The sequence below is a fragment of the Lutjanus erythropterus genome, chromosome 1 (assembly GCF_056507025.1).
Source record: "Lutjanus erythropterus isolate fLutEry1 chromosome 1, fLutEry1.hap2, whole genome shotgun sequence".
Classification (NCBI taxonomy): Eukaryota; Metazoa; Chordata; class Actinopteri; order Lutjaniformes; family Lutjanidae; genus Lutjanus; species Lutjanus erythropterus.
The window spans coordinates 34,327,962-34,343,149 of NC_139317.1; the positions used below are offsets into that span (position 1 = coordinate 34,327,962).

At 37.3% G+C, this 15,188-nt stretch overlaps 1 protein-coding gene across 1 annotated transcript; it reads left to right on the forward strand.

Annotated features, from left to right (window-relative positions):
- Positions 1 to 3,564: 3,564 nt before the first annotated feature.
- dpep2 (dipeptidase 2) lies at positions 3,565 to 14,989 on the forward strand. Its single transcript, XM_084724831.1, has 11 exons — positions 3,565 to 3,649; positions 4,203 to 4,351; positions 4,477 to 4,603; positions 4,812 to 4,941; positions 6,123 to 6,273; positions 7,590 to 7,659; positions 8,420 to 8,596; positions 12,166 to 12,250; positions 12,351 to 12,426; positions 13,807 to 13,942; positions 14,473 to 14,989. The coding sequence occupies exons 2-11, from the start codon at positions 4,206 to 4,208 to the stop codon at positions 14,680 to 14,682; spliced, it is 1,308 nt and encodes a 435-aa protein (XP_084580957.1). The 5' UTR covers positions 3,565 to 3,649; positions 4,203 to 4,205; the 3' UTR covers positions 14,683 to 14,989.
- Positions 14,990 to 15,188: the final 199 nt, after the last annotated feature.

Sequence of the window (15,188 nt, forward strand, 5' to 3'; positions counted from 1 at the left end):
ACTCGTCCTCACTTGTTGTCAACTAACTGTGTTGTGCTCGTCCTGCGCTCCTGCAGTGTTTCACTTTGCTCCTTAAGACAACTCACTTTAACCATAGATGTATATTAAATAGGATTTCATCCTATTTAATAGACTATGTCGCCAACTCACTATTTGGACTACAGTCCTCATTTTTGCATGCACAAGTCCGATATATTGCTCCTTTAAAACTGAAATTTAATAAAAACACTGGAATGGAATTTGAACCAAAACTGTAGAACAAGTTTTCTTCTGGGCTGAAAAAAAATCCTCTTTCTGGAGTCTTCTTCCCTGCAGTGGAAGAATAAAGAGGAATCGGTTACTAAATAATCAGGCATGTATAGTAATCCTTGTCAACTCAATGATAAAGTGCCATTTCAGAGTTGGATCTGTTTATTTGCTTTTAATATCATATTAATCTATTATATAAAATGTAAGCTAATAATAGTTGACAGTGGGACGATTTCATTCAGAGACCTGAGGACTATACTAAGTTTGTTATTCAAATAAATGTTTAATCACAAAAACTTTATTGATTGCTGACATGTCCTGTAAATTTTACTCAATTTACCTGGTTTTCCAGGTTATTGAGGCTGTTTGATCTCCTTTTTGTTCATATCCGGTAAAAATGTTTATGATGAAGCTACTTTATGGCCACATTTGCCACTTCTTTTAAAAGTCCAAACGTGAAATCATTGGTTATCTTATTGATATTGACCATGTGAAGCAGGTGAGTATCGAATTGGCTTAAAAAAAAGTCCCTACATGAAAAACTGTGCATCCCTACATGCAGTATAATCTGTAGTTTACGGACACCTGAGGGAAATAAGGGCAAAGACAAAGAGAGCAAAGATCAATGATTTGATATTCCAACGTTCTGATCAAACCAAATCGAACTGACATCACTATATGATGACAAAAACAAACAGCAGCTCTGACTCTTCAAACGTTCATTTTATCTAAAGTTGATCATAAAGTTTCAGAAACACACTTTAGCTTACAACATTTTCCCAGAGAATCAAATGAAACACTTTGGCTGATATACGTTCATGCCAATATAGACATGCAGCGAAAGTTTAATCTGTGTTAATCTTCCAGCTTTTAGAGAAATCAACTATTAGTTCAAACTAAATATTTACAAGATCAAACTATTTAGATTTCCAAATTTCTTACTTATTGTTTAACAGATTTATATTTTGTATGTCCTCCGATGACTCTGTTTATAAACACATTGAGCCAGAGATCAGGAGAGAGAGTGAGAGAGAAGCTTAAACTGTTTACATATTTTTTTTTTTTTTAGGAATGTCTTGATCTGGAGATCCAGACAGAAAGAGTGAAAGAAGCTCACTCACAGTTCCAACCCACAGAAAGTGTCAAAGTGAGAGTGTCACTTTAACCAGAGAAACTCTCAACAACTGACCTCCGTCTGTTGCAGCAAGCCTGTCCTCCTGCTCATGACCAGAAGAGAAACCTTGTTGTTATAAGCTCTCCATAGATCAGTGTTAAAGGGATAGTTCACCCAAAAATAAAAATTCCGTCATTATCTACTTGCCGTGCTGATTGAGAGTCAGATTTATTTTGTTGGTCCACAACACACTTGTCACTTCCATTGTTTGGGAGATTCTGCAATGCAGTTTTCCTGTGAAACAGCAGTGTTCTGTGGACAAAAAAACTAAACTCGACCTTCAGAAAAAAAGAGTCACACACAGATATATTGTCACAAACCGCTAAATGGAGTAAGCTAGTACACTGACACACACATACAGGCAAGTTCACTCAAAACTCTGATTTAACTTTTAACACTTAAGTAGAAATTAACTTAAACGCTTCAAAACTTTGAGCTTTGACAACGGAGCATATACCTTTTTCACAGCAGCCATTTTGATATGAAGTAAAACCCAGGTGTAAACAGTGATATTAACTAAGCTTCTGTTCAAGTAAAGTTAAACACACCCAGTGCTGATATTAAACAAGGACATGGAAGGGGCCCTTAATATGTATCATTGGTAACGTTTTACCATACTATTTCATATCAATATGACCGCTGTGAAAAGGATCTACTGAAGGCCACGCCAACTTCATTCTTCACAAAACTCTGAAACTTGCAAAACACCAAAAAGACATGGATCAACACACAACAAAACTAATTTAATGTTCACTTTCAGTAGTTAAACTAAATTAAGGATCCATTTAGCCTTAACTTAAGCCAAACTTTGTTAAACATTAATTAGCATGAATTCACCCTCTTCAAAAATATTCGTAGGCTAAAGCGTAAGAGTTGAAAAGTTTAAAATGTACCAATATCAAGCTTTGTTCCATTTCACATTTTTATATTCGGGACTTACTTTTACTATGAAGGCCATGTTTCCATTAGTTCTGCCATTTTTGTTCAGTTAAAGCATTTTCTGGGTCTTGATATTCATGAAGTGTTGTCAAACAACCTGTATTTCACAAATTTCACGAATGACTAACTTTAAGTTACACTCAGCTAGGTGATTAGCTTAACTAAGGACACTCATGTAGTTAAGTATTACATAATATTTATTACAGGAGTTTAGCTTTACATGTTATATCCTCTCACCCGAATCCCAGTTTAGTTCCCAGATATTCTAACAGGAGGGGATAAGTTCCAATACACACCAGCGCACTGCAGTCCCTAAGTCTGCACTAATAAGAGTTAACATACAGTTAACACACGTGAATGTGTTCACTGCACAGTTTACTACAAGTACACGAAGCAGGTCTGGAATCAATAAAAACAAAAAATCCAACACACGCTCAAACACGCTCTCTTAAAACAACAGAATTAGCCAACCGACCAGTTTTCCTGCAACTCGCACCATCAGCACGCCAGTGGGAAAAAGGTGTGCACCTGCCTCAATCCACCGGTCTGAACCAACAGCGGAACCTGCGTTCCTCCTGCAGGTAACTCCATGTCTGTAGGGTGTCCCTGACTGGTACACCTGCTCTTTTTTTTTTTTTAGAAAGATACCACCTGCCACATTTATAAAACATACCCGTGAGTGAGAGCAAACGTGGAATCATGCAACTACACCTGTAGCCTGTAAGCTTATTATGAAAGCAATGACATAATGTGGCCAGCAGATGGCAACATCACGTCCACAGGTCTCAACGGTGCTTTCAAGTGCTCCTCGTAAGTTCCTAACTCTTGGAGAGGCAACACAGAAACAGGGGAGCAAGCTGCCCATGGCGAGTATGAAACCTAACTATTTCATTGTTTCCCCATTGTCATTGCATCACTTCAGCCATTGCATTGATGTTAGTTGCAAACACTGCAGCACTAACAAACTGGCAGGTTTTAAAAGTGAATAAGTGAAAATGAAGCATTAAGAAGCTTAAGTTCGTCAAAAACTGAAACCCGCAAGATAGCCGCCACTGACATGTTAAAGACAGCATTGCACAATCTGCTGTCCAAATACGGTGGACCCCTAAACTACAATTTTTCTTCACAATTTTTCCGACAGGATTTGAATGCAGCACCCAGCACTGCTGTCCGTGTTGTATAGGTTAGTTCTACATTTGTTTGGGCGGGGGAGCTGGAAAGTTCGTGCTGTTTGTATGCGGTTGTTCATCAAGGTGGCCAACAGGTTGCTCTTTAACGATCTAGCCGGTAAGTCAATTGTTGTTTAAATTAAACTTTGTCTCGCAGATACAGATACAAAGTCTTATTGGAAATAAGGTTGTATGTGTTTTTTACTGTCCAATAATTATAAAATGAGCTATAATGTCAAAATTCGTCAGTATGGACGTACTGTTTTTGTGTTCTAATAAATAATAAGAAAACAGGATCCCATCATAATTTAGGACATTTTAATCTTATCAGAGAGATAATGCAATGTATTTCAAGTTCTTCAAACATGCATGAGATACTACCAGAGCGTTTATGATGATGCTGTCATAGTTTATTTTTTATTTTCTTCATTTCTAGCTGTCACTATCATTTCTCCAGAGGGAACTTATTTTTGCTCTAATAGTTGTCTCTTTCCGAAATTAATTATGGATACAAAGTAGTCAAGGTTATTTTTATGGCTTATGTTATCCTAAGATGTGTGTGTGTATGTGTGTGTGTGTGTCTGTGTGTGTGTCTTGACCATGCAGCTTTGAATCTGAAAACAGAAGTTATCAGGTAATTGCAATGCACTGTTGTGTTTTTTTCTCTTCAGAATATGCCCTCTAGAAAAACATCAAGCAGCTTCTGGATGCAGTCCCTCAGGCATCTGGTGGTGTTCTCCTCTCTGTGTAGTTTGATATCTGGATACTCTCAGAGAGACAGAGTCCATGACTTGATGGCCAGATATCCTCTTATTGATGGGTAATGGATGTTTATTGTCTTGCCCATAAACAATTTACATTCATAGAAATAAATGAATAGAATCCAATTGAGATACCTCTTCATCATTTTCATTTTTGCTTACACCCTCTTTATCCATCTGTCAGTCATAATGACCTTGCTCTTCAGCTGAGGAGACTTCACAACAATCAGCTGAGCAAAATCGACCTTCATAATGTTAGCGCAGTGGCCACGGACATCACTCGTCTTCAAGCGGGCCATGTACAGACACAGGTACTGTAATTTAATCAATCCTTCACTTCTGACACAGGTCTCTTCTTAAGTCTAATGAAAGCACACACTGCCGATTTATTTCAAATGTTAAACTTTTACATTTCGGACCTGAAGGGGTCCAAACCTAGAATGGCAGTCACCTCACTTACACTTGACTTAAATGTCTCTCCTGTTTGTTTGTTCTCTCACGTTCTCATCCTTTTGTCAGATGTTTGCTGTTTATGTGATGTGTGGGGCCCAGGACAAGGACGCTGTGAGGCTGACTCTGGAGCAAATAGATGTAGTCAGACGCATGTGCACTGAGTACCAGGACTTTGAGCTGGTCACATCTGCTCGGGGTACAGTACACATCAAGATAGGATTGCCAGCAATGTATCGACAAAACCACTGTGGAGATGGAAGAGGAATCAAATTTTTTTTTAAATCTATCTACAACTATTGATTCAGTTCATTTTTTGTTTCCAGTATGAATGTGTATAGTAACACATCTATAATCTAGTGATTTGTGAGCCACGAAAACTATAATAATCGCTGTCTCATAATGAGAAGTTCATTACCTTATGTGAAAAATGGAAATGGAAATGGATTCATTAAAAAGTAACTAGAACACAAAAAATAATTGACCCTTTCTAAGTCCCACCCCCTTTTTTGGTCTGTGCTCCAATAACAGCTGAACAAGCTTGGTAGCTGCAGTACCTCAGTCAACTTTCTCCTTTCCGGTTTCCTGTACTTAGAAATGCATCTAAGAACATTTTAAAGATGATTAGAATATGTTACTGAGGGACCTGCAAAAGCAACATGTAGCCACATTTCTGAGTTGACTGTAATTAGCAAAACTTTACCAGCCAGCTAGTTAATGATTGATGTAGCTTTAAAATTTTGCTTACATAAGCTAACAGATGTAACTGGATTGCTAACGACTGATGTAGATTAGATAGCTAATCATCCAAAATTTGGTTTTCTTTTCAACATAGATGAGCTCATAGATGAGCACATTAAAAACATAGCGACAACCACTATTGCTGATGAAAATCTCAGTGACATGACTCAGGCACAAATCATGTTAATGGACGAGGTAATATATCGACTTTTATTAAAGTTACGTTTAGTCACATTCGCCGACTTCCTTCCTCACTCTCTGACGTATCCTTTGTTTTCATGGAAGTTAAAGCCACTAGCAGCTAGTAAGAAGTGCCCGCTTACCTTGAACCTAGATTTGACCATTATTGGCGGCATTTTGGTAAGTACACAACTCAAAAAATGTAGAAATATTACATATGATAGCATGAAGAACAGGAAACAGTAAAGGAGAAAGCTGACCTAGGTTCCAAATGGTGCAGAGCTTGGGACCAGTTAGTGACTTGTTGTAGATTTTCACTCTTCTCTGCAAGATTTTTTTTTAATTTGAATGAATTATACCAATATGTTATCTCTTGTCTGAATGATAATACAACCCTGAACCAGCTATTTGCTCAGCTGGAGCATCCTGTGTGTGTCATACATGTGTCTGTCTCTGCAGAACTAAGGGATTCTGAGATGAAGCGTAAAATCGCCTGTCTAATAAGTATTGAGGGAGGCCACTCCATTGACAGCAGCCTGCCAGCCCTGCGGATGTTTTACCAGCTTGGGGTCCGCTCCATGTCTCTCACACACACCTGCAACACACCCTGGTAATTAAGAGACTTATTCTGAATGCCTTATTTTACTTTTGCAGTTTGAGTGGTGTGAGGCAGTATGCCATCCTCCTTGTTAGCAAAGTGAGCAAAATGCATCCGCCTTGTTAACCTGCCGTCCTCCCTCTCCATCCCCCAATAGCACAGGGTACAGGGGCAGAGGGGGCGTTTAGTTAAATATGTGAGTCTAGTCTGTCTGACTCATTGATCCTTCATCTGACTCAGGTTTGTGCAAGTCAGAATGTATGTCCCTGACCATGGCTCTGAAATATTGGTAGTGTAACTGTGCTGTGCTGAAAATCCTTGGCGCTGTCTGTAGTGCTGAAGCAGCAGACGTATTTATAATTGTGCCTTTTTTCTCAGGCTTTCCCTTCTGTTAGTCACTTAGTCTTGGATCTATAATATTCAGTAAACTTAAAACTTTAAATACTCAACTCTATACTTTATTGTACTCTATATACTCTAGAGGAGAATCGCCTCCAAGTGACATTTACCAATGTGTAGTCGCAGTAGAGCAAGAGGATCATAGAGACATATTGCTGCCTTTTGTATTCTAATAATATTCATATATAATATTTCTGTGATTGTTCAGAAGCTTCTGTGCTGCTGACCCCCAGACCCTCAGACCAAGCCACCAGATATAGTTTTTATGATAGAGTTAGGACTAACCTCCCCCATAAGATACAGCCTTTTGTTTTATTTTGTTTTTTCCCAGCCACCATAGTTTCTCCTGTGTGCTTGAAAGGGGAGGTCTACAACCAGACCCCTAGATGCCACTAAATCCTGCACACTGGTAATTTATAATATGTCTACACACACACACACACACACACACACATTTCTCTGAATGTTTTGAGGGGGAGATTGGTGGCCACATGCCACAACAGAGCATCAATACTAGGGATACAGCAAACCAGGATCTCTAATTTAAATTTCCTATAAAGCTACAATAGCTCTACTTCATATTACTGTAGAAAATACATTGTTTTTTAAAATAATTTTATAATATGTTTTCCTAACATTGTTCTTTACCTCAGATCTGTATAGACCTATGCCATTACCATAAGCTTTTGTTGCTATTTTAAACAATGATTAAATTTTAGATTAAAGGTTTATTTTCAGGGTTGACTGAATGTAAAAGATCACGTGTTTCTTCCATCTGTGCATATGAATGTGTATCTGTACTCTGTTGCCCATGTCAAATCCCATAAATTAAGCACTGTTTGGATATATTTTATATTTTAAGTGAAGGATATCTGCAAAACTTACACTCGTGTAATTTGTGGTTTTGACAGTATTCTTTATCAATGCAGGGCTGAATCATCATCCAAACTTTATCATGTCTATCAAAGACAGAACAACAGCCTGACACCCTTTGGGAAGGTAAGCTGCTGGATCACTACTATGGTTTCATTTATTGCATTCCACAAACCAGTACATCATGAATGCACGTTTGCTGATTTTTGCTCTCTTATCTGTGAAGGCATTAGAATATAATGCCTGCTGTACCTGTATTTAAGAGGAAATATTTTATTAAAAAAAAAAATAACATTATTTGACAAATATGACAGTTAATGATGTGGAACAAACACGAGGAAACTGTATTTTTACTATCACTTTTATTATTTCTTTTTTAGTGATTGTAGTGGCAATAGTATTAGTGGAAATAGTCATAGCTGTTTTGCTTGTTGTAGTGGAAATAATTGTATTTTTTTTTTAAGTTTGAATACTGAGGATATGATAGTATTTTTTTTTAGCTTTAAGACACTGCAGTAATGGATTGTGCTAAAGAGAGTGAACCTACGTAAATGTTGGTTAATGCTGTACACACTGCATGTTCTCCTGCCAAGAGGCTGTTTACAGAGAAACTGCTGAAACCCAAATTTGACTTGCAAGTCCTCTAAATTGTATTTGTTTATCAGAGCAATTCTGTCACACAGTGTAAACAACTTTTATAACATCTTTATAATGCTTTTCTTATTCAGTTGGCCCTCCCAAAAGCAGCATTGCAGGACTTCCCTGATTATTATCTGCGTGAGTGTGTTTACATGCGCGTGTCCTGTTGTCAGCTGAATTGACTTCCGTGCTTCCCATGACAAATACATGAATAACTTTTTAAAAGGGTTTTGAATGTGTTTTCCAGGCCGTGGTGGAGGAGATGAACAGACTGGGAATGATAGTGGACCTCTCCCACACTTCTTGGGACACAGCCTGGGCCGTGCTGCAGCACTCCAAGGCTCCTGTTATTTTTAGCCATTCATCTTCCTACTCCATCTGTGAGCACGACCGCAACGTACCTGACTGGCTGCTGCGCGAGCTGGTGAGAAACCCATTTCACTGAATGATTAATTGCTTGCTTAGTTGCTTGATTAAATTACTATATTGTCAATCAAGTCACTGATTCGTTTGTTTTCATTTAAAGGGATAGTTTGGATTATTTGAAGTGGGTTATATGAGGTACTTCTCAGTGTCAGTTGGCACACACCTAGTTATGAGAAGCAGAGAGGAATACCATCACGGAAGCTAAGCAATCGGCTGCTGTGTACAGGGTCAGCAACAAAAGGTATTTTAATATCTTAAAGAGGGTCCACCAAAAAACAACTCAACATCAGTTAAAGTGTACAAATATTTTCACAGCTTTCAGGAAGTATTTTCTGATGGGGAAACTGCTGTTATACAAGACAAATGTTGGTCTCTCCAAACCTATCAAATGCTATTAGTGAAATCAGTAATTTTGCCTCAGAGAACGCAGGAGTTTCTAATCTACAAATGCCTCAATAAGTTAGTTTGTTTGTGTTATTGTGTGACTTTGATGATTCAGAACTATCTTTTTCAAACATCAAAGTCAGACAATAACACACAGATCAAGGCATCAGTAGACCAGCAACTCCTATGTTCTGCAAGGTAAAATGACTGAGTTTGCCTGTGGAGTTTGGTTGGTTTGGAGAAACTGATATTTGGCTCGTATAATGGCAGTGTACTGACTGAAAAGGCGGTCTGATAACAAGGTAAAGCAATGACAGTATTCTCAGTATATAGTACAACTGAACTGATATTGATTTTTTTAGGGGGGGGGGGTTTGAAGTATTTTTTGCTGCCGATCCTGTCCGCAGCAGTTCATTGCTTAGGTCCTGTGCTGGTACTCACCTCATCTACTGTAGGTAATACATACATACATATATTGACAAGTACCTCATACAACCACAATTCAAATAACCCGAACTATCCCTTTAAAGTTTCTTGTACCTCTGACAAATGACATGCACTATCTTTTCAACTATGACTGTTTTATGTGTATCAACAGGATGTAAAATTTATGAAAATATTTTCTCCCTTAAAAAATTATTTTATTTCAACCCATTAATAGTCCATATTATTGAGTCTAAATCGTGAGGGTATATTTGCAGGATCAAGAAATCCATGTCCTTTCTGACTTTGTATTGCTTCATTTCCTGTATAATTTCCACCATCATGTTTGCTTCCCATCATCGCCCACTCTTACCATACACATACACATACACAAACAGTACATGTACACACATATAATGTCTGATAATGGCTGGATGAAATTGAAGATTTACAGTAGATCATCTGCACAACATAAATGATGGCTCATAGCCAGAAAAGCAACACACCAAGTGGTAGAAGCCACTAATTATGAGTGTTTTCCTCCAGCATAATGTAAGCACTTAGAATACCCATCACAGGACTTCATGAGCCAACACTCCAAAGTGACCATCCTGCCACTGTTTAGTCGATTTTTGCTGTACTTTTAATGTTGTGCTGTGGGTGAGACTTACAGTAAACTGCATTATCCAAGTTGTTATGAGGCTGCAAATCAAAAAATGTAAACTAAATGTACTGTTTGACCATTTGAAGTTAATTCCAAACAGTGTTATATCATTTTATACTTTGCACTTGTGTCGTCTCCTCCTCTCTTTCCCACAGCCTTTCTCTGGATATCCCTTGAACAGGCCATTAGTCTGTGTCCCTATTCTGCTTTTGTCAACAGTAAATTATTAATAACTTCTTCACTTTTCCCCACTTGAGTCCAGAGGGTTTGGGTGGAGCTTTGCTTACAATAGAACATTAATCTCCTTCACTACTATTATTTTTGAGCATTTGTCTAACATTACAAGAATTCAAACAGGTTCTCTCTTTTTCTGCTGAACACAACAACTAGTAATATGTTAAAATATATACTTACACCTTCTCTCACTTTGTAAATGGTAATGTCATGTTTGGGTAGGAGTAATGTGTTGCATAATTGAGTAATGAGCAAGAAATGCATAATGTTAAGGGGCACATCATTTCTTCTTTCTGCAATATCTGCATAGCATTTCACTAACTGCAAGTATATTGTAGCAGTGCTGGACCAACATACTAACTGTTCCTATAGATGAGAGGGAATACAAGCTCTAGCTTAACATAGCCAGGCTTTCTTTGCATGAGCTGGCTTGACAAAACCTAAAATCCCAGTCAGAGATAACAGAACTTGCTTTTTTAATCCAAGCTATCTTTTTTAGACTCTTTGCACGTTCACATATAAAGGAGCGTTGATTGCTGCTTTAGTCAAGACTTATGATGAATACGAACATATATTGCAGCAGAAAGCAATATTGTTGCTGCAGATAAGGCAAGAGAGGATTTTTTGTAGGTAAATTAATATCAGCTTCATGGAAATATCTTTAGTTTTTTGGTGAAGTCAAAGTAAAAGGAATGTTTTCAATCAGTCCTCTGAGCTGGAATATCAGCAGTGTAAAATGGACTTGGCAGAAAATTAGGATCAGGCATAAAAACATTATTCAAAGTGTCTTCATTATCTTCATCTTCATCATTCTTTTAGTGTGTGGATGATCTGCTATGTAAAATTTAAAAAGTTAATATGATCTGAAGCAAATGGGACAAAGATGACTTTCCGCATCTCCAAACTGCAGTTTCCGTGGCAGCACGATGCATAGTTGCAGTGCTGGTGTAACTGCATGGCTGCATTTGGTGACGTTACTGACGTACAGCTCAGCCACTTTCCATATATCATCTTCCTTCAGCTGAGAATCTATATTGCTGTTAAAGATCATCATCGGGGAAATAATTAATTAAAGAACAGCACCTATAGCCAATTTAATCTGAAAGACCCAACCAGGTTATGAGTTGAGCATAAGTTACCATGGCGATTTAGAGGGCCACCTTCGTGACAGTGAAAACTGACTTTAAACTCGACATTTCTTGCCAACCCGTTAATCTTGTTTTGTAGTACACTCCTCAGCTATAAGTTACTATTTTCATATAGATTATTATTTTCAGGAACTTGACAGAGAAGTAGCTCTTTTTGTCTGGTGTTCTTTTAATGTATTTAATATGCAACAAGTTTGTAAAATGAGTAATGCTTTTCCCGATTTACTTGAAACATGTGGTACATTAAAAGGAGCATTAAAAGAGTGTCGGGACACCTTTTTAAAAAAAAACAAACCCTCATAGCAAATTTCTTTCTCTGGTTGACATCAAAACACCATGTTGGCTGATATACACTCCTGAAATCCACTGAGTTTTTCATTTGCTTCTCAATGTAGATTTGCCATGTTCAATTTATCAACCTGGTGGTGCAGTAGATGAAGACTGAATATCAATTAACTGTAGTAACATGGATATATATACAACTGTGGCCCGCTCTGATCCCTCATGAGTTTACTGCAGCACAGGGTTTCAGGGTGTTTGAGATAAGACAAGTATAAACCTGCTGTTTTCCACATCTACCATTACAATTACAGAATGTAAATAGTGTAGAAATAAAGACTCATTGTTTCTCTTACCTATACATAGATTATTTTCACTTGTAATGGTTCTGCTTTTACTTTTATTTGCATTGACACTTTGTGTGTTTTGTTTCAGAAAAAGAAGCAAGGGTTGATCATGATAAATCTCCACAGCAATTTCATTTCCTGCAGGGATGAGGCCAACATATCTCTTGTGGCTGGTGAGACATCCATGTTTAACCTTTTTTTAGTCATGAAGTGAATCTGTAGTTTGTATTTCTCACATGTGAGTTGATTTATTATTCCACCTGGGTTTTACAGACCATTTCGATCACATCAAGAAGGTGGTTGGAGCTGCGTCGATAGGAATTGGAGGGGACTTTGAAGGTGCTGTGAGGTAAGAAATATTCACTTGCAAACAAGATATGGATAACTAGGAGCAAATACAACTGTACTAAATCTACTGCACTGTGGTTGCTTTACTGTGGAAGAGTGGTTTTCTTCAGAGACACACCTTGTATATACACACATAGAAATCAAAACAAAACAAAGCTTATTCCAGTAAGGTGCACACATGTCTCAGACAGATTCCAGACAAGAAATTTGAGAGGTTGTTGTTGAACCAGATCAATTTTGTGCTTTTGTTTGCCTGTCATAATATCAGCAATTTGGCTGTCTCAGCTGTCAACAGGCTGAAAAATAGTAAAAATCAATAACTTTGTACTTCTAACAGGCAATAAAGAGATGGCTGCTGCTGTAGTTTCACTGGAGTGTGATGGGCATTGCATCTGTGTGTTCCCTGCATGCAGTCACAAACTAGTTCAAACAGGAACTAGTCACAAAACAAAATGGCAAGATTTACTAAGGATTTTAAGGTCCTTCTCCATACATACAAAGCCCTTAATGGGCTAGGACCTAATTACATCTCTAACCCCCATGTTCTCTACTTGCCTTCAAGAACACTGCCATCGTCTGTCGCTGGTTTACTAGAGGTTCCCAGAAGCAGTCGAAAGACGTAGATGCAGCCTTTGTCACTTATGCCCTAAAACTATGGAACACACTACAAATAAACATGATAGACGCCAGCTCGCTAAGAACTTATCTCTTGACTTTAGCCTTTAACTACCCATGATGCTCCTGATACAGAACTGAGACTCTGTTTTACATTTTGCTTTGTACTTACTTACTTACTGCTGTACTTCTTTTAAAATGTTGTATTTTCATTCATTTTACGCATTCTATATACTCTATTTTTAACGTGAATTATTATTATTATTATTATTATTATTATTATTATTATTATTATTATTATTATTATTATTGTTATTATTGTTATTATTATTATTATATTTAGTAGTAGTAGTAGTAGTAGTAGTAGTAGTAGTAGTAGTAGTATCTTGACAGGTTTTATTTTCCATCTTATGTTTATTTTATTTTACTTTTACTGGTATTATCTAGTGGGTTTTATCCATGTGAAGATGCTCTGTTCTCATCTTATCTTACTTTTACATGTGGGTTTTATTCTTCATCTCATTTTACATTAATTATGGCATTATATTCCTGTTTTGATGTTCATTGTATGTCTCTTTTATGTGAAGCACTTGGTGTATGTAATTTCTTTGGGCTGTATTTCTTGTATGAAAGGTGCTATACAAATGAAGTTTATTGTTATTATTATGTATTCATGATTATAAGTAATGTATTAAGTAAGACCAAAATAGTCAAAAACTAAACTAAACTAAATACCCATAAATTAAAATGTATTTTTCATTCACAGCTTTCCTCAGGGGTTAGAGGATGTGTCAAAGTATCCCGCCCTAATCCAGGAACTCTTGCAGAGGAACTGGACTGAGGATGAGTTGGCTGATGTCCTCCGAAGGAACTTCCTGCGAGTGTTCGAGGAGGTTGAGAGGGTGAGGGAAGATTAATGTATGTGATGAAAAGAACAGCCATCTCTGATGGATGAGGGTGGGGAGGTAATTTGAAAGGCATATTTGCACTCCATGCCCTGGCCAAAAGAGTGATTTGGCTATAATGAAGGATTAAAAGCTGTACATTTGGTAGAAAACATAGACAGGTATTATTTCATCAGTATGTATAAAATTTTTGACTATTGTATTTTTTCTGAAATAAAAGGTATTTTCTGTCCTGACACAAATGGATAAAAATCATCTTGTTTCATTAGGAATATAGTATTCAAGAATTTGTGACCATTTTTTAAACTCTTTGGCCCAAAAGAGCATTTTAAGATTCATCAATAGTTTGAATGACTTTGTAAGATTAGTTGAATGACAATTAACATATTATAAATAAAATAAATAAATGCTTTCTCTGCACTGAAAGTTTGAAGATATTTTCAACTAAATTCACAGCACAGATGAGTTTAAAAGTTGAAGTTTTATACATATTATCTCCCTCCCTTGTCTCGCTTTTTTTTTCCCAGGTCCGAGATCAGATGAGTTCGACCCGGCCCAGTGAGGCCCAGATCCCCTTAGAGGAGGTGCAGAACTCCTGCAGGCTGGTCCTCAGACCTCCTCACCAGAGAGTGCTGCCCAATGACCAGAGTCCCTCCTCCAAAGCTCAACATGGACCAAAAGGTCTGCTAATCCTCACTGTAGTTCTGCTGTTTTCCAGCCTGTTTATGATTGAATGAATATATTTAGAGACTCAGTTCGGCTGCACCTTCTTTTTTGAATAGCATACTTTTAATGGAAATAGGAAGAGCTTAATGAGATTTTTGTAGCTATGTGCCGGTCATCCCAGCACTCCAAAGGTCAGTAAAGATAAGGGGACATTAATCACTTTTTAACCAGTAATATAAAAAAGAATTTAATGTGTAGCCTGATTTGGGAGATAATTTAAATGCACCCTCTATTTATACAATATCCTAGATATATAAAATAAACAGAACACCAGTTTTCTGAAAAGCACTTTGACATTTATTTTGGAATCTATTTATTAGAGAGAGAGAGAGAGAGAGAGAGAGAGAGAGAGAGAGAGAGAGAGAGAGATGAGGTCACCAGGCTAACTATTTTCTATTTGTTACTGTAATATTACTTGCTAGATATTTCATGAAGTGCTTCAACAAAATAGTACAAGTGAAGTAGTTTAAAAACAGATGTTCTTTTTACTTTGTCTTACAGCACAATTAGAAATTAT

What these genes read in the sequence shown, in the direction of transcription:
- dpep2 (XM_084724831.1), top strand. Translation starts at nt 4,206, where the DNA reads ATGCCCTCTAGAAAAACATCAAGCAGCTTCTGGATGCAGTCCCTCAGG. An exon ending in ACTGGCTGCTGCGCGAGCTG is followed by an intron (nt 8,597 to 12,165) that starts GTGAGAAACCCA and finishes GTTTTGTTTCAG; the next exon opens with AAAAAGAAGCAAGGGTTGAT. An exon ending in GACTTTGAAGGTGCTGTGAG is followed by an intron (nt 12,427 to 13,806) that starts GTAAGAAATATT and finishes TTTCATTCACAG; the next exon opens with CTTTCCTCAGGGGTTAGAGG.